Here is a 24,652-nt window from a genome sequence, read left to right as displayed (position 1 = left end):
CTCGTGGAATGAGCACAAACTTGTGCATTTAGAGGTTTTCCAGCAGCTTGATGACAGTACACAATTGCACTGGAAATCCATCTGGCAATCCACCTTTTTGATAAAGGGAAACCTTTCCTGGGTGCGCTGAAAGCGACGAAGAGCTGTGAAGATTTGCGAAAGCTCCTGGTTTCCTTTAAATAGAACTTGAGACATCTTTGAACGTCCAGTGAGTGTAACACTCTTTCCGCCGCTGTTGTTGGTTGAGGAAAGAAACGCTTTAACACCAATGGCTCATTCAGATGAAAGTCAGTTGGTACCTTAGGATAAACTTTGGATTAGTCCTAAGAATAATGTCTTCCTGAAACTGTAGGAAAGGCTCTTGAATTGTGAGAACCTACAGGTCTCCTGCTCTTCTAGCTGTAGTTAGTGCAATGAGAAGAGCCTTCCAAGACAGGAACTTAAAGTCCGCCCTGTGTATAGGCTCAAAAGGTCGTTTCATCAATTGTGACAGCACTATGTTGAGATTCCAGAGTGGTGGTGGAGGCTTTACTGGAGGAAAGACCCTGAATAATCCCTCCATAAATTGTTTGATGATCCTTGATGACCATAAGGACAGGCCTGAGGAAGACCTCCTGTAGCCAGACAATGCAGCTAAATGCACCTTGATTGAAGCATGAGACAATCCTGACTTGGCTAAAAGTAAGATGTATGGGATAATTTGATGAGGTGCTGCAGTAAGAGGGTGAATGTTATGCCTCTGACAAAATTGACCGAACCTCTTCCATTTCATCCTGTAGGTTTTGTTGGTACTATCCGCTCTAGCCTTGGACAAGATTCTCCTACGTCTGAGATATTCAGATGACTAAATTCACAGTGTTCAGGAGAAAGGCCGCGAATCAAAAGGATTTCGGGTCCGGATGGAGCACTTGTCCCTGGGACATTGTCAGAAGCGATGGAATTGGTCGGAGACGAACTGGACGGTCCTCCAACAACAGCAGGAGTTCCATGAACCAGTGTTGTCTGGGCCACCATGGGTCTATCTGGATCAGTCTGCACGGTTCTTTTTTGATCTTCACAAGCACCCGGGGCAGAAGAGGAATTGAAGGAAAAACATAAGCAAAGACGCCGGACCATGCCATCGAAAATGCATTCCCCCAAGATTACCTCTGGGTAAGCCAGCTTGTGAAGCACCGGCATTTCCTGTTCTCTCTTGTGGCACAAAGGTTTACTGTTGGTGTCCCCCACCTTTGAAAAATGTTGTCCAGGATCCCCTGGTCCAGCTCCCACTCGTGGCAGGACGATTTAAGTCTGCTGAGAGTATCCACCTTGATGTTCTGATCTCCCGGGAGATGTTCTGCTGTCAATGATATCCCTTGCCGTAGTGCCCATTCCCATATTCTCTTGGCCTCCTGAGACGGGGAGAGTGATCTTGTTCCTCCCTGCTTGTTTAAGTAGTGCATCGCCGTAGTCTTGTCCGTTCTTACTAACACCGGCAAGCCCCGTATTCGTGGCAGGAAAGCTTGCAGTGCGAGGCGGATCGCCCTGAGTTCTAGCAGATTTATGTGTAATTGAGGCTCGTGTACCTTCCACCGACCGCTGACTTGCAGGTCCTGAAGGAAAGCTCCCCATCCTTCCAGGGACGCATCGGTTGTCACCACTAATGGAGCTGGTCTTGAGAGAAATGACAGACATTGATAGACATTTTCTTTTTGTGTCCACCATGTCGCTGCTTGAACCATAACTGGTGTCACTTGGACTGTGTCGTCGAAGGATCCCTCCGCTTGACGCCATTGAAGATCGATCTGTTCTTGCAGCGGGCGCATTCTTAATCTGCAGTGAGGCACGAGGGGAATGCAGGATGACATCATGCCTAGCAAGGATTTGTACTTGCGCACTGAAAGATACTTTCTTTTTACAACGTTTTGAAAGAGATACGATCCTCAGTTGCCTTTCTTCGGAGGGAAACGCCTTGTTGCTGTCCGTGTCCAGTATTGCTCCCAGAAATGTGATCAGTTTTGTCGGTTGAAGGTTTGATTTTCCTTCGTGTAGAGTCAAACCAAGTTTGGCAAACAATTCTATGCAGGCCTTTGTTGACGCCCTGGCTTGTGCTTCCGATGGTGCTTTGACTAACCAGTCGTCGAGGTACGGAAATATTTGATGTTTTTGCTTCCTTAACACAGCTGCCACTGAAGCCAGGCATTTTGTGAACACTCGTGATGCTGACTTTAGGCCGAATGGCAGGACTTTGAATTGATAATGTCTTCCGGCTACCAAGAACTGAAGGTACTGTCTGTGTCGGAATGGTTAGGTACATGAAAATACGCATCGTGTAGGTCCAAAGTGGTCATATGATCTCCTGGTTCAATAACAAAAGGATGTCATGAAGAGATACCTTCCTGAAAGATTGCTTTTTGAGATAGGTGTTTAGGGACCTGAGATCCAGAATAGGATGCCATTGGAGGATGTTCTTCCTCACCAGAAAAAATTGGGAGTAAAACCCCTTGTTTATTTGGGCATTCGGTACCGGTTCTATTGCTCCCTTTCAGAGCATTGTCCGAATCTCCTTCTGGAGTTGATGCAGATGGCTGGCTTTTTGATGCATCGGTGGTGTACAAGGGGGCGTCTGTAGAAATTCTAGGGTGTGGCCGAATCGAATAACGTTGAGGACCCATTGGTCCGTTGTTATCTTTTGCCAATTTTGAAAATAATGAGCAATCTTTCCACCCAGGGGAACACTTGATCTTAGGAATGTTGATGCAGCCGGAAGATGAAGGTTGTCATTGTCGTCGGGTGTTGTCCTTCCCCTTACGACCTCCTTTTCCTCTGGAAATTGACTTTGTATAACCTCCCGATTGTCGCTGAGTGTACTGCTGGCTGAGATGAGGCAGAATAAGAGGAATATCTCCCTTGCTGATATCCTCCTCCATAAGATGATTGTCCTCTCCCTCTAGAGCCAAGAAAAGGAACTTTCCTGTACTGTAGAGTTCCCAATGCTTTCGCAGTATCCGTATCTTTCTTGATACTTTGTAGAGTGTCATCGATATGTTTACCGAATAAATCTTCTCCATTGAAGGGGAGGTCTAAGATCTTATTCTGAACTTCAGGCCTAAAAGCCGTTGCTCTTAGCCATCCTTGTCTGTGCAGAACTGCTGCTCCTCCTATAGACCTAAACGCCGTTGTCGCTATATCCATAGCGCAGTCTATGACCTCCGCCGAAGTCCTTTCAACCTCCAGAAGAATTTTCCTGGCTTCTTGTCTCTCTGGTTCTGGAACATAGTTAATGTACAGCGACAGGTCGCACCACATTTGCCTATCATACCTTCCTAGAATAGAGAGGGCATTAGCAGCTCGTACCAGTAGAGCTGACATTATGGAAAACCTCTTTCCTGTGTTGTCCAGCCGTCTACCCTCTATGTCTGGAGGTGTCGTAATTGGAGCAGATGGATTCCTTGATTTCAGCTGCGCTGCCTGCATAATCACTGAATCTGGTTTGGGATGACCCAAAAGACACGCTGGAGCATCTGTAGGCGCCTTATATTTCTTGTCCAGTCTGGCAAGAACCGGAGTCACTGTTGCTGGTGTTTCCATAACCTTCAGGCCTTCCTCCCAAATATGACTTACAATAGGTAAGGACCAAACAGATCTTCGATAGGGTTCCTTAAAGTCATATAGAAAGCATTCCGCTTTATCCTCCGACATGGTAAGTGCAAATCTTTAAGTGGCTCTTTCCATCAGGTTATGAAAACCACCAATGTCCTCTGGTGGAGAATCTACTGGCTTTGGCGTAGGAGTTGAAGGTGAAGGTGAAGGAATGAGATAGTCATCCCATTCTCTACTAGGTTCTGCAATCTCTCCATCCTCGTGGTCATCCTCCGAGGTGTCTGGGTCATGTTGAGATGCTGGTGGCGGAGACCTATTAGTGTGTTCAGGCAAGATATTCCTTCTTCGCACTGGTGTACCCGGTACAGACCGAGGTCGAGGTGTAACCTCCGGGATTTCCTGAGAGGTTTGAGGCGCCGGATACCTTCTTCTATAATCGTCCAACATGCTCTGGAGGTCTTTCAGTAAAGAAGATGGTACACTTCTCATCTCTTCACGATGTTGTTGGCGATATTGTTGCTGTTCTTGGGGATGACCTTGAAACTCCCCATATTCGTCCTCCTGGTATTTTACTTTTAATTGCGAAGGACTACTCGCATATCCAAAACGACCACCTTCATCCTCGTCCTCTGAATCTTCCTCTTCCAGAAGGTGAGAAGGGACTAATGGAGACACCTTGCTTGGAGATGTAACCTCTGGCGTTATTGTCCTTTTCCAGGATGACAACCTTTTTTCTGGGGTTTTTTCTCTCGTCGACGAGCCCTTCGACGAGATCCCCGTCGCCGACCATTTTATCGACGTTGTAGTTACCGTTGACGCTGTCTTCGTCGCCGCTCCCGTCGTCGACGCTCCCGTCGACGATGTAGATCAAGCCAAGGTCGTCGAAGCCGTCGTCGACTATGAACTCGTCGTCGATACCGCCGTCGACGGTGAAAGTGTCGACGATGTCTTTTCCATAGTCTTTACCTCCTGTTTCGTCGACTATGATGATGCTTTTGTCATCAACGATGACATCTTCCTCGTCGACGATCCCGTCGACAGTGCAGATCCTTTCACTTTCTCCTCAGAAGGTGTAGAGGAAGTCTTTTTGATGGTAATTTTGACTCTTGGAGAAGATTTTGAAGGCTCTCAGGCAGTTTTTTCCACCTGTTTCACCAGAACCTTTCTTCCCCTTAGGTTTACCTGAAGGAGATTTTGAGGGACTGCGCCCTGAAGACCCTGGGGTGGTCCTTTTTGGGGCCTTCTCAGGTCTCTCACCTGAGGCATGCGCCTGAGGAGATCTGCTTCTTTTTTTAGATCTCTTAGACGAAGATGACTCCTCCTCACTCTCACTTGAGAGGATCTCCTTCCTGGCTTTAACCTTCTGCAGCCAAAGTAAAAGCCTTCCCTCACGATCCCTCAAGGTTTTACTTGAAAAGGTTCGACATACCTTACAACTTTGTCTGATGGTCTGGATAGAGGCAGTATATGCAGTCTTTATGAGGGTCATCTGTATAAAGCCTTTTTTAGAGCAGGTAGCACAAGCTCTAAATAATGCTTTCTTCTCCTCAGATATTGTAGAGGAATAAGGAATTTCAAATAAAAAGAAACTAGAAAATGAGAGAATCTCAAATCCCAGTCAAAATTAGTTTAATTGAAGAGTTTGAGCAGAGCTCAAAGGAGACTCCCTAGCACAACGTGTGGTAGAAAATCTGAGGGGCAAAAGGTTCTCTCAGGAGTGTTCTAGTGGGTGAGGAGCTCTGATTGGTTCAGGGAAAAGTTTGAGCCTTTTTTACATAACAAAGGCTATGGGTTGCAAAAGGGAAATGGGCCTAGGCCTCTTTTCAGTTTGCTATACTGCTAAGCATTGCTTTTTTATATACCGCAGACTCCCGTCTCGTCGACGGGGAATGATTCAGGCATGAGAATCTATGAAAGTTCCAATACTGGAGTAAGGATACTTCTCTGCTGGACCTTAACGGTGTAAGATTATTAGCAGAAAAACAGGCAGATTAACACATTTTGAACAACATTGGATGGGAACTTGTAAGAGTCCTGATAATGGCTTCATTCATATCATGTATCAGCGCAACTCAGGACGATGTAGATGTGTTGCTTTGAAATCTTGAGCCATGTTGATCACTTCCCCTGACGAGCAAAAAAGCCCCATCTTATCCTCATGTTAGGTGGCTAGATTTGCATAGTTAGAATGTAATTCTTTTTTATAAAAGACTTAACACAGCGGTCTGGAACTTGTTGATTTAGTAGTTACCTACAGTACTCTTGACCACTGTATTGGACGGTTGTATACAGTTTCATTGAAAAATGGTTTCGTGGAATACAGTTACTGAGAAAACATTTAGCCTAAACTGTTTAATAAAAATTTGCTGGATGAATGGCATTTACCATTTCATAGAAACCAATTCATAGAATGCCCTTTTTGTCGTGTTTGGCTTTTGCATGCTTATTTTTTTAAGACGTAAATGCAGGTCTTTCCTTCAGAAACATTTTCGCCAGAGGTAATTATTTCAGTGCTTTACTTCAGGGGACATTTCAGATTTATATTTTTTACAATGTCAAACAATTACTTTCGATGCTATTAAGTTTGTTGACCCCCCGCCACCCCTAAATATAATCCATACCTGACCTTCTCACAACCCCTAAACACCATACATCCCTGCTCTTTAAAACCTTGCATTACACCTCGACTACCCTCATTACCGACCCCCTACATTCCACCCATCCCAACTTTCTACTTCTAAACTCTACCCATCTCTGAAACCTAAAACCCTCAGCTACACCTAAATACACTCATTCATCAACCCTGAAAACCCCTTTCTACACCTAAATCCCACCCATTCCTTAAAACCCTCTTGAGCCCTAAACTTCACCCTCCCTGAGCCTTAAACAAATACTCCCCACTCGTGAATACTACCCACCCCATAACCCTAAAAACCCCTTATCACCTCAAAAACGCCACCCATCCCTGAACTCTACAAATACCTTTCTACACTATTTGGAGAGGAACTCGGCACTGTATATTTTCAAGTCGCTATACTTCCCTTTGAACTCTTCTTCAAAATTAAGTTGAACAAGTCTGCAGTATGAAATCATACATGCTCTGTACAGCAGGAGGTGGCTGAAGGGAGAGCTGATCATAAATAGCATCACACAATTTTGCATGAGAAAGTTATTTTACATAAAAATTCGCAGAACTAGCATTGGTTGCTGCCAATTACGGACAGTAGAACGCAGAACCAGAGAAGTCAATAGAGCAATGCAGAGTCTGAGGTACGAAATGGCAAAGTACAACACAGGTGGTTTCAGGCCATAGGCTCAACAGAAAATAGTGAATTTGTGAGGGTGTTCACCTGTGTTATGGAAATGGCAATGGCCACACTCTGCATGCATGCGTGAATGAGTGTTACAGACTGTGCAGGTATTTGGGTAAAACAGCTTAGAGAATAAGTTTCCGATCATGCCAAGAGATGGAGAAAAAAAGATTTGCAAAAGAAAGGCACCTATACTTTTTAGGTCACCTATATGCATATCAAAACCAAAAACAGCCAGAATATACTAGCCATGTAGAACTTACCTCATGATGTATTCGTTGATAAACTTTTTGTTCATTATCCAAAACCACAAAAGATTCCGATGGTACTGCATCTCCGTTAAAGATAAAACTTAAATCTCCTCGTTGGCACTTCATATCAGTGAAATCTATGAGAGTTGTGTCAAGTCTGCAAAAGTAGGATATACCACTGTAAAATCTGAAAATGTTTTTGAGACCATAACTTTTAAACACGTATGAATCATAAACACTAGATGGTCTTCAGTCTAATCAGGTAATGCAACAGTTCACAAGCATAAAACATTACCAACACCATTGTGCAGCAACACATTAATCTGTAAGTGCAAAACACATTCCTGGAAATGGAATTGGAAAGGACCTATAAGACTGGATAAATCATCAATTGCAATTTGCGACCAGTAAAGAATTTAGCAAAATGAACAATGCGCTAAGTTGGTTCAGCTAAATTCTGATTCACAAGCCAACCTACCTCACAAATATTGGTATCTTCCTCACTTAAGAGTGGTGAACATCACAGGGATAGTGCCCTGCTAATGTCAGCTGACAACCAAGTCTGATCGCATTTCAATAAAATAAACTTTTTCTTTTTTAAATGCAGCCCGTTTTACTTAAAAGGAAAATAGGCTGCAAATGAAAAAAAAAAAAATTTGTTGAAAACTTTGAGAGTTGGAAGTGGTCACTTGGCCCACAACAAACTAATTATTTTACATTCAAAAAGCGGAAAGGGTTCCAAAGAGACCCCCTTCCAAGTTTCGAATGTATTACCACACCAACTTGGGGATCAGTAATTTTTCAATGTTTTTCAATAGTATTTTAGTTGCAAAACACTGATACATTGCATACGGATTCGCTATTCGATAGGGGAAAAAAAAGGACAGTATTTTCATTCATCTTTAAGAAAGCGTGTGTGTTCATGTCCTAACTCTACAAAATAACTATCATTTATCATGGCAGCACAGAAAAAGAAAAGCAAAACACACGGAGTATTCAGTGAAAATCGTTGTGTCTTTGACAGACTAAGGCATCCAAAAACCAAGCGCCTTTTAAACCCAGGGGTGTGGAGAACAACCTCAGGAATTTTGAGTCGACTGGGCCTCAGGGTGGGTGGAAACACTTGGGTCATTGGGAGTAAGGTTATATATGTGGTGGGGGATCAGCTTCTGGGGTAAGGTTTGCTTTCACCTTGAAATGTCTATTTTTGCCTTTGTCACACCTCCTTTTGGGGGAAAATCTGTGCCTTTTGACTGATATTATATATAAATTTGGGATATCTGTAGTTTGTGGAGTTGTGGTAGGTAAGCAGCTCATTTTGTAATCCTTTCATCTAATGTGTATCCTTGGCCTGTTTGTATAATCTTGTATAAGTTTGATTGTCTTTCAAAGTAACAATGATTACACATCACAAGGCAGTATAGAATATTCACAATGTGTTTTTTTTTTCCAGTGGGACTTGTTTGGCGCTTGCTGTCTACGCAGAGTAGGTGCAGTTGTTTTTAAGTCTTGCTGTCTCTGGTAAGTGAGGGGTATTGTTTTCGAGGATACAGGTCTTTGTATGCTTTGTACTGATTGACTTCTCTTTTCAGATTACTATATATGTCAGTAGTTTTACTTTCCGTTTGATAAAGCCACTGTTTTATTACTTATTTTACACAGTGTTGGTTGTTATTCACTTATTTGTTGTGCTAGTTTTATTAGCAAGGGTTATGGCTAACCACAGGTTGACCATTCAGCAGGTTATTGGTTTGCTTTTAGACTCTTCCTCTGACCATGGTTCTGAGACTGACTCTGCATCAGAAGCAGAGGACAAAGTCCAAGATTCTGGCGGTGAATTTTCTGTACAAGAGGAATCATCGGATGAGGAAGCCACTAACAGTGGGGAGAAAGTGCCTCTTTTAGAGGAGGACATTAGTGCAGAGAGTGCAGCAAGAGGAATCTGGATTGCAGCCTGGGGCTGAAAGGCTTCCCATTGGAAGTGCTGACCTCTGGGTTGCCCTGCCTTTAGTGGTGATGCAGGATGTAGAGTCAAATACCTAAAACCTTTTGCCTATACATTTCTTTCAGTTGTTTATGGCTGATGTATTTTTGGATGAGATTGTGGACTAGATTAATTTGTATGGTCAACAGTATTAGAGAGACAACCATGCCAGACTTAAATTCCACTCTAGAGCTAGTCCTTCGACTTCTATGGATCTCGATGAGTTGAAGGAGTTCTGGCGTTTAACTTGATGGTCACCCACACTTTTTGCCTGGTATCTGATGCAATTTTGACAGAGGTTCACTGGTTCCTGCTACCCAGGCCCACATTACCAGATCATTGCCTAAAACTGTGCAATTGTTCCCCCAATTGGAAATACATTTAGCACCCCTTGTAAGTCCCTAGTAAATGATGCCCCTGGTACCAAGGGCCATGAGGCTTAAGAGGGTCCCTAAGGGCTGTAGCATGTATTCTGCCACCTTAAGTGACTCCTCAGCAGCAACATGCAAACAGCCATTACAGGCTGCAGGCCGTGGTGCAGAGAAAAATGAAGACATGACATGGCACACCTCCTTTGTGCCATGCCTACAGATAGTGCATGCCGTATAGGTAAGTCACCCCTAATACAGGGTGCACTATAATACATGTGAAGACATATCTACATGAGCAGTTATGCCCCTGTGATGTCTAAGTTGATTCTTAGATATTGCAAGTGAACGGGAAAGCCATTTTAGATGCATGTGCTGGACACTGGTAAATACGAGTTTTCCAACTATATGATGGATTCACTAAAACGAGAGTGCTTTGGTTTCAAACATCTCATATTAATAAACCCACACTGATTCCAGTGATGAATTTAGTAATACATGCACCCAGAGGGCACCTTAGAGGTGCCCCCTGAAAATCTACTAAATACTAGTGTGCAGGCTGACTAGTGTTTGAAGGTTACGGACCTCTTGCTGGTGAGAGACCACGCTATCTGATGGCAGAAACAAGTTCTGCCAGAGGTGCTAAATGATCAGCATATCAAGGCAGGAAGTTTCAAAGGCCTCTGCCACCTTGGAACGCAACCCGAGGCTTCCCCAGACAGGAGAAATGCAACCTCCTGCCCTAGGCCCATTAAGCACCAGGACAGGTGGGAAAATTAACTAGTCAGGAGGCATGTTACCCTCTCAAGCTAGTATCACCCCTAAGGTGGGCTACCTGATGTTAACAGAATTTTTAGAATTCCACCATCTTTGTTTTGGCAGAATTAGGCTCTCTGGGTCTGGGTTATGGCCACTTCCCACTGGAAGTGGTCATATAGAGGGCGTAGACACCATAAAGGTAAGTAGCCCATTGGCTACTACCCGTCGATTCCCGTAACACCCCTAAATTGAGTATTTAGGGGGCACCCCTGACACCAGGTACTTTGATTTGACGGATAAAGAAGAGAGGACAAAGAGCCGCAATAAAAGTGAGAACTGAAGACTGCTGTGAAATTTGGAGCCAAATCCTGCCTGCACCAAGTCACCACAATAGTGACCAGCAACTCTTCTTGCAGCTGACCCGCTTCCAAGAACGCTAGGAGACTGCCAGCTGTTCGCAAATATTCACAATCTCCCTTGAAGTAGAGGAGCTACTCCCTTGCAGTCCATTCGTGCCAAAGACGCTAAGTCCTGTCTATGAAGTTGCTGCTCCCTGGTCAACCAGACGCAGCATTCCCACCCCCAGAAAAGGGCCCTGAGCTCCTGAAGGTCAGAGCTGTCCCCCCACCAAGTCCGAGGACACCAGGACCAACCAGAGGGGCACATAACCAATACTCTGGGTACCAGACCCCTTGCAGCAAACTGAGTTTGTTAGAGTCCAATCTGGACTCCTACTGCAGGAAGACTAATCAGCTGTCAAGGGACATCAACAGAGACCCATGTCCAGAGTTGCCCAGCTGTCCTGATTTTGCACCCTCAATCGGAGAAGACCGACAAGCTCAAGGCCCTAGGATGCACAGAGCTTAGAAGACTTTTCTACTCTACACCCCAGCGTTCCAACTCTGATACCGATGAATCGGCTGTGCCCCCTGTCCCCAGGACACTTGTAACCTAGAGCCCCCCATTGGGAGCTCCTTGCCTTGCCCTCATCTGCAGCCTGTATCCAGGTGCCCCCCCTCTTTCCACGGGTGTAGCGCGCACAGCTACCAACCTGACCAGTTCCTCTGCACCCAGACGCACCAGGGCAGGTAACGAGTAACTGCTGGTGGCACTTTGAACCCTTTCAACCTTGGCCCCTATGACCCAATGTCCTGAAGGAGACCCCCAGAAACCGACTGCAAATCTGCATATGCATATTTAGTGCAGCTTATCTAGATGATATTGCTGTCTTTAGCTCTACCTGGCAGGATCACCTGATCCACCGTGGGAAGGTTTTAAAAGCCCTGCAGGCCTAACTATCATAGGGCAGGGAACTGTGGTGCACCCGGGCCACTTTGTTGGTGGAGGCCAAGGGCACAAGTTACTTACTTGTGTAACGATATATCTGTAAGAGACATTAGTTAGTGATAGATTCCTTACCTTAGAATAACCCCAGGCGTCAGGCTGGATCAGGAAAAGTTTTTTCTGCTTAGCAGTACCTCTGTGCCGCAGTAGGTGGCGTCCTGAGGCTCCACGTCTTTCACTGGCGTCGTAGGCACCGAGATGACGTCACGGAGAGTACTTAGGAGCCACCCATGCGCGCGAACATCAGTTCTGTACACAACTATTCCGCGCCGAAATGCAGAGCCATGCAAGAAACTGACAATTGGTGCATAAAACTAAGGCCTTAAAAGGCGGATGACAACCCTAGTAACCAGTTCGCAGAACACAGAGGATGGGTGGGGCGGTAAGGAATCTATCACTAACTAATGTCTCTTACAGATATATCGTTACACAAGTAAGTAACTTGTGCATATGAAAGAGACACGTTAGTGATAGATTCCTTACCTTAGAATAGATACCCCAGCAATACCAACCCCGGTGGTGGTTCTGCGAGCAGGATTACACCAGAAAGTCACGGAGCACAGAACGGCCAAAGAAGCCGTCCCTCTGGACCAGACTGTCAAGGCAATAGTGTTTGGTAAACGTGTGCAGCGAGGTCCACCTAGCTGCCTGACAGATATCCTGCAGGGGGAGACCGCGTCCCAAGGCAGTAGTGGCTGCTGTTGCCCTGGTCGAATGTGCATGCAGCCCCACAGGAGGCTCCTTCTTGGCCAAGGAGTAACATGCTTTGATGCACAGAACGACCCACCTGGAGATGGTCCGTTTGTGCACCGCACGACCCTTCTTGGCGCCCACGTAGCCAACAAAGAGTTGATCATCCACCCGGAACTGCTGTGTACGCTGCAGATATAAAGCAAGCGCACGTTTTAGGTCCAGATGGTAGAGTCTCTCTTCTTCCCTGGAAGGATGGGGAGGAGGAAAGAAGGTGGGCAAAGTGATGGTCTGCCCGATGTGGAAGGCAAGAAAGAAGGACGGGTCCTGAGACCCACCTTGTCCGGATGAACAGAAAGGAAAGGAGGTTTGGAAGAAAGAGCCTGAAGCTCACTCACTCTCCTGGCAGAGATGATAGCTACCAGGAAAGCCGTCTTGAGAGTAAGAAGACGTAAGGGACAGATATGAAGGGGCTCAAAGGGAGCGCACATTAGAAAAGTCAAGACACGATTTAAGTCCCACTGAGGCATTATGAAAGGCACAGGCGGAAACGTATGAATAATGCCTTTAAGGAAACGGTTAACAACCAGGGACTTAAACAGAGAAGGCTGATCTGGAAGCCGTAGAAAGGCAGAGATGGCCGAAAGATAAACTTTGATAGTGCCCAGAGCAGAGCCCGGCTGGGCCAAAGAGAGAAGGAACAGAAGAACCTCAGAAAGCAGGGCAGAAAGGGGATCCACAGTCTTAGCTGTACACCATGCCACACATCTGTTCCACCTATAGGCGTACACTGTTTTGGTGGAGGGACGCCTGGCTGCCAGAATGACATCACAGACTTCGGGAGGAAGATCGAAAGGTGTCAACTGTCGCCGCTCAATCTCCAAGCATGGAGATGGAGGCTGGACAGGTTCGGGTGGAGGACAGTCCCCTGCTGCTGCAACAGAAGATCCTCTCGAAGAGGCAGACGGATCGGGGTGGGGTGGGTCGATGCTCATACTGAGTAGCTCGGGATACCAAACTCTTCAAGCCTAGTCCAGAGCCACAAGAATGACTTGGGCCCGGTCGCGCCTGATCTTCAGCACTCGGGCAGATGTGGTATAGGCGGAAAGGCGTACAATAGATGGCAGCTCCACTCGTGACGAAAAGCGTCGCCGAGCGAGTGGCGCCTTGGAAATTCCAACGCGCAGAACCGATGATGCTGCGCGTTCTCTTCTTTTGCGAATAGATCTAACCAAGGCTCTCCCCACTGCAGAAAGAGACCTTGTGCCACGTCCGAGTTCAGACGCCATTCGTGATCCACCATGCACCGGCGGCTGAGTTCGTCTGCCCTGGCGTTCAGAGAACCTGCCAGGTGTTGAACCACCAAGGTAATGCCTTGATATTCCAGCCATGTCCTGAGGCGCAGAGCCTCCTGACATAGGGTCCACTACCCCACCCCGTCCTGTTTTTTGCAATACCACATGGCGGTGGTGTTGTCCGTGAACACCTGCACTACACTTCCTTGGACAGAGTGAAGGAATGCCTTCAGTGCAAGCCGGATCACCCGCAGCTCCAGAAAGTTGATATGGAGCCGGTACTTCGCAGGAGACCAGAGGCCTCTGATCGCCTTCTCTCCCATGTGGCCTCTCCATCCCAGGAGGGATGCATCCGTCACCACCGTGTGCTCCGGTTGGGGAAGGGAGAGGGATCTGCCACTGACCCAATCACGATTCGTGAGCCACCACTGCAATCTGGACGTGATCGGACAGGTTGCCCTGGTGCCGGGCTAACTGGAACTTCAGGTCCCACTGCAGAGCCCGCATATGCCACCTTGCATGTGCCAGCAGCAGGATTCTGGAGGCCATCAGGCCCAGAAGTCAAAGGGTCATCCTGACTGAAACCCGGGATAGAGGCTGAAAGAGCGGAATCATAGCCTGACTATCCCGGACTCGCTGCTCAGGAGGATAGACCCAAAACAGTGTCAAATCCAGATCTGCTCCGATGAAGGGGAGCTTCTGAGAGGGACTCAGGTGTGACTTCGGCACATTGATGAAGAACCCCAGCAAGTGCAGGAGGTCTTCCGTAGTCTGAGGTGGGGGGACGACTTCCCTGGGGCGAGCCTGCCTTCAACAGCTAGTTGTGTAGGTAGGGAAAGACTGACACCTGGCCTGCGCAGATGAGCTGCAACCACCGCCATCACCTTCGTGAACACCTGAGGGGCACTAGTAAGGCCGAAGGGGAGCACGGCAAACTGAAAATGCTCCTGGCCTACCGTGAACCACAGGTAGCGCCAGTGGGCCGGCAGGACGGGGATGTGGAAATAGGTCCAACGCCACCATCCAGTCTCCAGGGTCCAAGGCAGCCAGGAGCTGATCCAGAGGGAGCATCTTGAACTTCACCTTCGGGAGGAAGGGATTGACGTCCCGGAGGTCCAAGATGGGGCGCAGGCCCCCCTTGTCCTTCTTGGGGACCAGGAAGTAGTGGGAATAACAGCCACTCCATACTTCCTGACCGGGAACGCGCTCGATGGCTCCCTTGGCCAAGAGGGTCCTAACTTCCTGACGGAGAAGAGCCAAATGATCCCCCGACATGCAGTGGTACTGAGGTGGCATGGCTAGAGGGGAGGACAGAAAGGGGAGCGAGTAACCGTGACAGATTATCTGCAGCACCCACTTGTCCGAGGTAATTGCGCGCCAGTGGTGGAGGTGGTGAGGTACCCTGCCACCCACCGGCGTGGGGTGCTCCCTGAACCTCGCATTAGGAAGTCTTAGAGGCGTAAGCAGCGGGGGTGGAGGTGGACAAACCCGCTCGCTGGTTACCAGACCCGCCCCTGCGGAAGCCACAGCCACGGCCACGCTGGGGCTGGTTCTGCAAGGGATTAGTGGAAGAGCGTGTTTTGGAGCCCTTACCCTGGCCACAAAAGGATTGATACCCAGACGTGGCAGGGGCCTTTGTGGAAAGACCCAAAGACTTGGCTGTGGAGCGCGAGTTTAAAGTGCTCCAGGGCATTGCCCGCCTTGTCGCCAAAGAGACGGGAGCCATCAAAGGCATGTCCATGAGCGAGCTCTGGACATGGGGTGAGAACCCAGTGGAACGCAACCAGACGTGGCGCTGCAATGCCACCGTCGTGGAAATCGCCCTGCCCAACGAATCAGCGGTGTCCAAACCACACCTGATGGCAAACTACGCCGCATACTTACCCTCCGCAATCGCTTGGGAAAGGACAGCCTGGACCTCCTCAGAACACTGAGGCAGAACCTCTGTCACCGAATCCCACATTGCGTGGGAGTTACGGCCCAATAAGCAGGTGGTATTAACAGACCTCAACCCCAAACTGGCAGAGGAGAACAACCTCTTGCCATATTGGTCCAGCCTCTTAGAGTCCTTGTCCGGCGAAGCAGAGGGAAAGGCACTCTGCAATGTCGAGGCCTGAATGACCAGGCTCTCAGGCGTGGGGTGAGTGGTCAAGAAGGCGAGATCACCAGGCGCCGGGCGATGACGCCTAGTGACGTTTTATCCACCGGTGCCCCAGAAGCCAGCCGCAACCAAGTATCCAAGAGGACTTCGAAAAGGGCCTCATTGAACGGGAGCGGCGGCTCCGAAGACGTAGACGCAGCCTGGAGCACCTCCGTAAGGAGGTTGGTCTTAATGGCCACCGTAGGGAGGTCGAGATAGAGAGCTTCCGTGGCCCGACACAGCACCATAGTATAGGAAGCACCGAATTTTCGCTGCGCTACAAAACTTAACAGAATAAACTCCTTCAATTGAGAAGTCGCTGGGGATTGGAAATTTAATTACACCGTCCAAAAAGCACTAGAGTTCACTTACCTGTATCTTTTAATGATTATTCACTTTAAACAAAGTAGAGTTATAGAACGACGATCGATTTGACATATACGTATCAATTGTATTCTATAATTCTTGAATCTTTGGAAACACCATTCAGGGGTCAACAATTTATGATAGTCCTGAAGACGGTCTCATGGACAAATGCAATGAGACCGAAACGTCAACACTTGCACTCTCTTCTGGAAAATAATGCGCAATGAAAAGAAGTGTTTACAATAGTGATATTGAAGGATTATACAATTGTATTTATTTTCCTTTTGTCACATTGTTTGTATAACTGTGTAGTACACTTGATACATTTCAAAAGATAAAACTTTTTTCTATATATACTCGTGTTTTGAATATTTATTGTTTTGTGATTGGTTCATTAGTTCTTATGTCCTCACAAGGAACAAAAATATTTCTTAGATAAGACATTTGAACAATATCTCTGACGAGTTTATCAATAATTCTTGCAGTTAAAAATATATATAAAAAGCAATAGAACAGAGTATTCTAAATAAATCCCTTGAAGGCGCTTTTTACCCGTTTATTTGATTTGCCCAAGCCCTCAAGGGTAGATTGGGTTTCCCATTACATTCATTCCTCCATAGTAGGCGGAGGTGAGGCAAACCCCTGGTCAGAAGACACATCAAGTTCTCCCGCATCTTTAAGGTCATCCACCCAATCCTGCTCGGAGTCACACTGCCCGGCAAGGGGGTCCTCGGAGCCGTCCCAGTCCTCGCCTGGCTCCGGGGTAGAAGGAGCCGGCCGCGGTGGCAGGGCCGGAGCCAGAGAGGGGGGTCAGCGGCGCCGGAAGCGGCACCGCTAGCGGCGCCAGCAGGGGCCGCACCGGAACCGCATCCCAACATGGATCTCAGGACGGAACAAAATGGTCCGGGAGGCGGGGCAGGGGAGGAATAAAAAGCACCCAGTGTGGCGCCTGTGGTGGCGCTGGGGCCCAAGCCAAGGGCAGTGCCGGGGCCAGAGCCAGCAGTGCTGCACCATGAGGCGCTGGAGCCGAGGGCGCTGGATCCAGTGGCTAGGGTTGGCACCAGAGGCGGTGCCGTCGGGCCAACAGGATCGGTACACGGGACTGCGGGGCCCGCAGGCGTGCCGACTGGAATCCGAGGCCTAAACAGGCGGTCCATGGCAGCAAGAAACTCTTGCACCTGTTTGGGAGTCGCCGACGGACCCGGGTATAGCAGGTAGGCCGAGGACTCCCAGGCTCCGGAGTCGCCGCAGGGCAGAGCCCCTGTCCCCCAAGTCCGCCTCCGGGGAACGACGGAGGGGCGTTGGAGAGCGAACGTGCTTCTTCAACTTCTTTTTATGGAGTCGCTTACCGAAATCTGAAGGTGAAGACTTATAGTCCGAGGAGCGACAGCTCCAGTCCTGCCAAGGGCCCCTAGACCCAGAGCGGTGGTGAGAGGAGTGCCGGACCTCCAGCAACTTCCGGCGCCTCTCCCGTAAGGCCTGCGGGGCCATGGCACGGCAGTCCCGAAAATCCCGGGAGTCATGGTCATGCTCCAGGCAGTAGAGGCAGGCATCATGGGGGTCCACCACCGACATATTACGGTGGTACGACCCACAAGACTTAAAGGTGGGCATGCCTACATGCACCAGGAGACAAGAAAAGGAGACAAAAAGTCTAAAAAAAAGAGGTAAAAAAATTACCGTGGTACGTGCTCAATCAGGATCTGCGCTTTCGGCACGGAAAAAGAAAGAACTGACGTCAGCGAGCATGGGAGGCGCCTAAGTACTCTCTGTGACGTCATCTCGGCGTCTACGACGCCAGTGACGGACGCAGAGCCGCAGGACGCCACCTACTGGCACGCAGAGGTACTGCCAAGCAGAAAAACTTTGAGATCCAGCCAGACGCCTGGGGTTATTCTAAGGTAAGCAATCTATCACTAACGTGTCTCTTTCAGATACAACCCATACAGCCCAAGATCTAGGCTATCATGAGCTGGGCAGCTCCACCAACCCAGACCCAAGTCAGGGCATTCCTTGGCTTGAATGGGTACTACAGGAGGTTTGTGAAGGGATATGGGTCAATTGTGGCTCCCTTCCCAGAACTCACCTCCAAGAAAATCCCTAAAAAGGTAAACTGGACAGTTAGCTGTCAAATGGCTTTTGACACCCTGAAAGAGGAAGAGGAAGAGGAAGAGGCTGCTACCGGTAAACAGTGAATCCCTTACTGCAACATTTTTTTAAAAATTGATGATTTTAAAATTGTTACTTGCCTTGTTGAACTGCATGAATTTGATGGTGCTAAGATTACTAATCACCCACAAACCGCGCTAGTGCCGAGTCAGGCTCTTAGCTGCCTTAGCCTTCCGGTCCTTCCCTCCGGGCAGAAACCAATCACGAAGGGCGTGGGCGGAGCTTAATGCATAACTGTCGGCGGCAACGCGGAGCGGGCACTCTATGAAGAGGCTGCTACCGGTAAACAGTAAATCCCTTACTGCAACATTTTTTAAAAATTGATGATTTTAAGAATTGTTACTTGCCTTGTTGAACTGCATGAATTTGATGGTGCTAAAATTACTAATCACCCACGAACAGCGCTAGTGCCGAGTCAGGCTCTTGGTTGCCTTAGCCTTCCGGTCCTTCCCTCGGGCAGAGACCAATCACGAAGGGCGTGGGCGGAGCTTAAGGCATAACTGCCAGCTATGACGCGGGAGCACGGCGGACAAGCGCAGCGGGCGCACCGGCGACGCGCCAAAGGCAAGGCCGTCTGCGCCCGTCCGCGCCCCTCTGTGCCTAGGGCCCAGCCATTATGCCAAACCCTGCCTGTACTCGTCCTCAGAACTGAGACGGCTTCACTCTGCTTCACACCAACTCAACCCTATTGTTAGAGCTAGTCTTCTACACTACACAATCCTGTTACCACGAACATCGTTCCCAGAAGTCACTCAGCCTCTATGCCACTCTGCTTTGCTTTATCAAAAACACGAGAGCTCGACTCTCTCAATTTACTATCTGAATACACGCTACCTCGTTAGGCATCAGCTCGAAATTTTCACACTCTTAGACTCAGAAAAGCCGGACATTCTTTTCCTAACAAAGACTTGGCTTACCCCTGACTCCTCACCCGACATACGGGCAGCAATACCTAATGAATATTATATTCTTCACACCAACTGACCGCCAGGTAAAATGGGTGGGGGAGTTATCCACCAGGAGCTCAAATTCACTGCTCTTACCCCACTCTGTCTTACCTCAGTGGATAACACTGTTATTAAACTTGAATCCGACTCTGCCCCACTCATATGTGTTCTACTTTACCGGCCGCCACAGTACATGCCCCTATTTCCTCACTCCTTGGGTGAACAAATCGCAAATTTGGCAACTAACCACGTCAGAATTCTGCTGATAGGCGATTTTAATTACTGGGCTAATGATACACAGGGAGGGCCACACTCTACTGAGATGACCGAACTATTAAGCAACCTGAACTTTGTTCAACAGGTCTCCTCAGCTACACACATGAAGGGGCACATTCTGGACCAAATCTGGAGCATTCATTTGGTAGTACCTACACTGTCAATTCTACAGTGTGTTTGGTCAGACCATCATCTGATTAAATTCACCCTACAGAATCCTAACACAGGCAAACCACCTACTAATAGGGGGGGTTGGATCAGGAAATGGAATGCCATTGACAAAAACGATTTTTTTACATCACTGGCAATCACTGTCCCTAATTGTACACCTGATACTAACCTTCAGGAGGAATCCATCTCAGCCTGGCTACTCGAAGCCAGCAATAAACATGCCCCACTGAAACAAATAAGACTGACCCACCCCCGCGAGGCTCAGAGGTGGTTCTCCCCTGAATTACAATTACAAAAGCGTGCCCTTCGACAATCGGAAAGGAAATGGAGGCAGAACTACTTACTAAAAGACAAACTTACTTACTTAAAGGCCATGAGGGAATACAAAAAATGCATTTTAAATGCTAAAGCTGCCCATTTCTCCTCCAGAAACCTAACCGCTAATAACTAAACCAAGAAAATCTTTACAATTGTCGACGAACTGTCCAATCCAGATAGAGTCTTGATTAAGCCCACTCCATCCCAAGCTCTCTGTGAATCGCTGAATATTTTTTTCATAGAAAAAATATCTTCTATTAAAGGCAGTATCCCTAAACACACTACTCAGGGCAATACCTCTTCTAGGTTCAGGAACCCTTGTTCTCCCGATTGCTTTCCTGCTATCGACATCCAGTCCTTGCCCTCCTGAACAATTCTTTATCCCAAAGCTGTGTACCTGAGGCTTTCAAAGAAGCAGTGGTGATTTCCCTCCTGAAGAAGCCTGGAGCGGACCCTCAGGGGGGTAATTTGACAGCGTCTATTTCCCTGCTCCCGTACCTGGCCAAGGTACTAGAGGCCCATGTGGCAAAATGTCTGTCCAACCATATGGAACAAACAAATTTCCTCGACCCACACCAAGCGGGTTTTCGCCCTGCCCATTTCACAGAGTAAGTAATCACAGCTGTACTGGAATCCTTACGGGAGAAGACTGACAGAGGCACTCCCCAGGCCCTGGTGTTGTTAGATCTATCGGCCGCTTTTGACACGGTCGACCAGGACATCCTGGTGGACCGTGTCAGGAATGCTGGCATTCAGGGCGCAGCTCTTGACTGGATTTGCTTGTTCCTGGAAAATCGTTCCCAGGCAGTCCGTCTAGGCCAGTTTATGGCCCCCAAGCTAAAATCCACATTTTGGGTGCCACAGGGCTCCTCGCTTTCCCCACACTTGTTCAAGATCTATCTTGTCCTACTGATCAGGTCTCTAAAGGAAAGGAAAGTGATCACTTTCAACTATGCGGACGACCTGCAACTGCTCTTTACAATTGACAACTCGCCCCAATCTGTCTCTCATTTCCAGTCCACTATGCAGTTTACATCTCACTGGATGGATTGAAATCATCTAAAATTCAATCTAGGGAAGACTGAACTAGTCTTGACAGGTGGGAGTCAGAATTTTTGGGGCCCACACTATTGGCCAACTGAACTAGGACCCTCCCGTACCCCCTCTGCATCGACCAAGAGCTTTGGTGTTACAATATCGAACGATCTATCCCTGAAAACTCACGTAGGCTCAGTGATTTCTTCCTGTTTTTTGCAGATGGTCCAGAACCAAGCAGCCAGATTGATTTATCAACCAACTAAGTGGCATTATGCCTCTCCCCTTCTTAGGAAGCTACATTGGCTTCCCATTCCCCAACGATGCGCCTTCAAGGTTGGTTGTCTTGTGTTTAAGTCCCTGCAAGGCAAGGGCCCTGGATTTATAGACAGCCTGATCACACAGTACTCCCCCCTCACGCCAACTTCGCTCGGCTCATCTCTAACTTCTGGCAGTCCCTACCTTCAAGCTGAAGAGACAAGGGGGAAGTAGGTTTGCAACGCTAGCACCCAGACTGTGGAATTCCATCCCCTTGGAAATCAGGTCTAGTTCAGAGTAACTGAAATTTAGAAAATCTCTCAAAACCTGGCTTTACACCCAGGCCTATGAATAACTGTTACCGATTCAGCACTAGCACCTCCTAGATCCAGCGCCATGAAGCCAATCAGTGAACGAGCGCTTTATAAAACATTTTTTAACTGTTTTTTTTTAACAAATAGGCTATGTGCTCAGCACCAATTCTCATTTTTTTTCATTTCATAAACTTTATTTCGATTTCACAAAGAAATCATAAAAGTATACATCAGTATAAAAACACCAACTACAATAAAACCATGGTACATATTTACATAATTCTGAATTTCATAAACATTCAATAACGGTTTCTAATCACAAGAGCTGATCTAATAAAACTCAGTACAGCATTACAGATGTTTGCAGTTGACAAAGATAATAAATGTTCATATCCTTCTTTATAATAGCACGATCCAAAGGATAATAGTAATGGTCTAATAAAAATATTTCTTGGGACCTTATACAAAGTGCAAAAAAGAATAAGATGCAGGGTGTTTTGCGAAACCTTATTATTACAGGGGCAACAAGGTAACTTCTCACTCCACCCCCCTGCTTTGGAAAGGCAGAAAGGAAGTGTAGAGTACCAAGGCGAAACCTTGTCAAATAGAAACGCCATTGCGTATTCATAATATATGATAAATAAAAGGGTCGCACTAGTTTTCCCCGAACACGTAATACATATTCACTGTTCCTTAAGGAACCCAAACTAGAACTTTAGGCGTTTTTGATGGTTAACTTAGCATCCTTATTGATCATGCCAGGATTTGTAAACATGTTTCCTAACCCAATTTTATAAAGGGTATCTCTGACATAGCGAAGCCATGGAATTTCCCTATAGTACTCAAGTTTAAGGCAGTCTTGTAGAATATCTTTTGTCAGTTTCAATTCCTCAGACTGCCAAACCTTAGACCACAATACTAATGGCGCTACTTTTATAATGTCACTTGCCAACTCAATACCAACCTCCCCATGACAAAAAATATTTGATGTGCTTGATGGGACAGATAAGAGACGTTTTATAAATTTATTCTCCATAATCTGTAGCTTTTCACAATTTTGTGACCCCCAGACACCAGCACCATAGGTCATAGCAGAGACACATTTAGCCTTATACAAAGTTATTATTTCAGCTATACGTCGTTGTCCTAATTTACTAACAAAGCGAAAAAGAGCTTCAATTGATTGTGTAACCTTTTGAATCCGGGCTACTATCAGAGGTTCCCAGTTCAATTTTTTATTAAAAAGGTTTCCCAGATAATTGAAGTTGTCAACTTTCTCTATATTTGAGTCCCTCACCATGTACTTGCGGTTTTTAACACTTTTCGGACCACAAGTCATGGCAAAAGATTTAGTAAAATTGACCCCAAGATCTAAGTTTCCCATAAACATGTCAAAGGCATTCAGGCAAGTCTGCATGCTATTGGGAGTAAGGGTCATTAGGACAGTTTCATCTGCATAGGACAACATTGGAATTCTTTTGCCATTTATCTGAGGGAAATCAGCACCAGTTTCTAACAAAAAACTTTCTAGTCCGTTGATGTAAACCAGAAATAACAAGCATTTGCAATGCAATGGTCTCGGCATCATTAAAGGTAGAGCAATTGGCATTGCTCATGACATTTCTTTTTGACAAAACAGAAAATTTAAAATATTCACAATAGACTACCTCTGTCCTTTTCCTCATCTTCAAGTTGCCCACCCCTCTCAACTCCTCTTTTTTAATACTGTTGAATAATGGAAACCGAAAGCAAAGAGTTATTACTGCAATAACCCAAAGACTACACCAAGAATAACTATAATTAAATTAACTATTATCAAAAGTAAGATGTATTTTAAAGTAAATGGGAACTAAAGATGTGCAAAAGAAAATCACGAACTGATAAAGTTGTAACATCTGAACATCTGTGAGAGGAAGAGTAAATGACCAGATTTCATTTAGGGATCTTACACAATTAAAGATATACAGGAGCAAATGTGTTCAGTTGCAAAGATGCTAATACAATATATTTATCTACAATAAAATCAGGCTCTACTAAAAACCTCCCTTTCCCTACCATCACCTAGATGAAATCTTTACCACGTGCCCCATGCGCTTGGACAGACCACGAACATAGAATTTACACAAGAATTGAAAAGAAAACACATAAAAAGATGCTTAACTAGAAAATCTTTCTACAGCATATAACAGTTTAAAGTCCAGGGAACGTAAATAATGTAGGTTGCGCAGAAACTGTAATGGGGATGACAACCATAGACTCCATATGCCTTTTTACAATAATGTATCGAATTATCAAACATATTTCATTACCGAAAACAAATGCTGGAGATCTGTTTCAGAGAAATTAAGAACACTCTCAGAGCATCAAAAGCTAAGACACTTGGACTTTGAAAGAAATGTCAGTGGCAGATGGACACGCTTTCATTTAGCAGCCAAATATACAATAACTCTTACTGCCCCCGGAATTCCGCCGCGGCCGCACCGGAAGTCAGGCAAGGTCGCCTGTGACGGGGGCGGAGCCGCGTCCGGACCGGAAGAGGAGGCAGGCGGAGGAAATGCGTGGAGCGGCCCGGGGCTCCTGCGAGCGTGGAGAGCCCCGGGGCCGACAACAGGACGTTGCACGCGTGTTGCGGGGCTCCCTTGACCAAGAGGGAGTCCCGGGATAGGAGCCGCAGCGTCAACTCTCCCTGCCGGTGCGGAGAGCGGAGTCCCCCAGATTACCACAGTAAGTTAAAGGGGAGAGGGGGGGCCGGTGCGCGCGTGTGTGTGTGTGTGTGTGTGTGTGTGTGTGTGTGTGTGTGTGTGTGTGTATATGAGTGGGGGGTTCTGTATGTATGTGCGTACGTGAGCGCTTCTGTTTCTATGTATGCGTGTGTTGTGTGGGAGCCTCGCGCAGCGCTCGTACTAATGCGCGTGCCAGTTTAGATTCGCCTGCGCGCGGCCAGGAGTGTCTCCTGGGAAGCACGCTCGGTGACATAAGATCTCGGCGGAGACGCGCTTCCGCGCGTCTTTAGCCGAGACCTAAAAAGGGGGCTAAAATACATCCCTGGCGGACACCTTCAGTAGATAATATAG

General features: G+C 47.1%; 1 protein-coding gene across 2 annotated transcripts in view; it reads right to left on the bottom strand.

The window, feature by feature from the left end:
- Window positions 1-24,652, bottom strand: part of ANKRD13C (ankyrin repeat domain 13C) — a 394,963-nt gene that overhangs the window by 241,456 nt on the left and 128,855 nt on the right. For both annotated transcript variants that reach the window (XM_078668732.1, XM_078668741.1), the window contains exon 7: window positions 7,157-7,301. In XM_078668732.1, coding sequence (XP_078524858.1) covers window positions 7,157-7,301 — 145 coding nt within the window. The remainder of the gene's footprint in view (window positions 1-7,156; window positions 7,302-24,652) is intronic.

This window comes from Lissotriton helveticus, chromosome 1_2 (genome assembly GCF_964261635.1).
Source record: "Lissotriton helveticus chromosome 1_2, aLisHel1.1, whole genome shotgun sequence".
Lineage (NCBI taxonomy): Eukaryota > Metazoa > Chordata > Amphibia > Caudata > Salamandridae > Lissotriton > Lissotriton helveticus.
The sequence above is the reverse complement of the archived record's forward strand: the minus strand, read 5'-3'. Positions and strand labels throughout refer to the sequence as shown.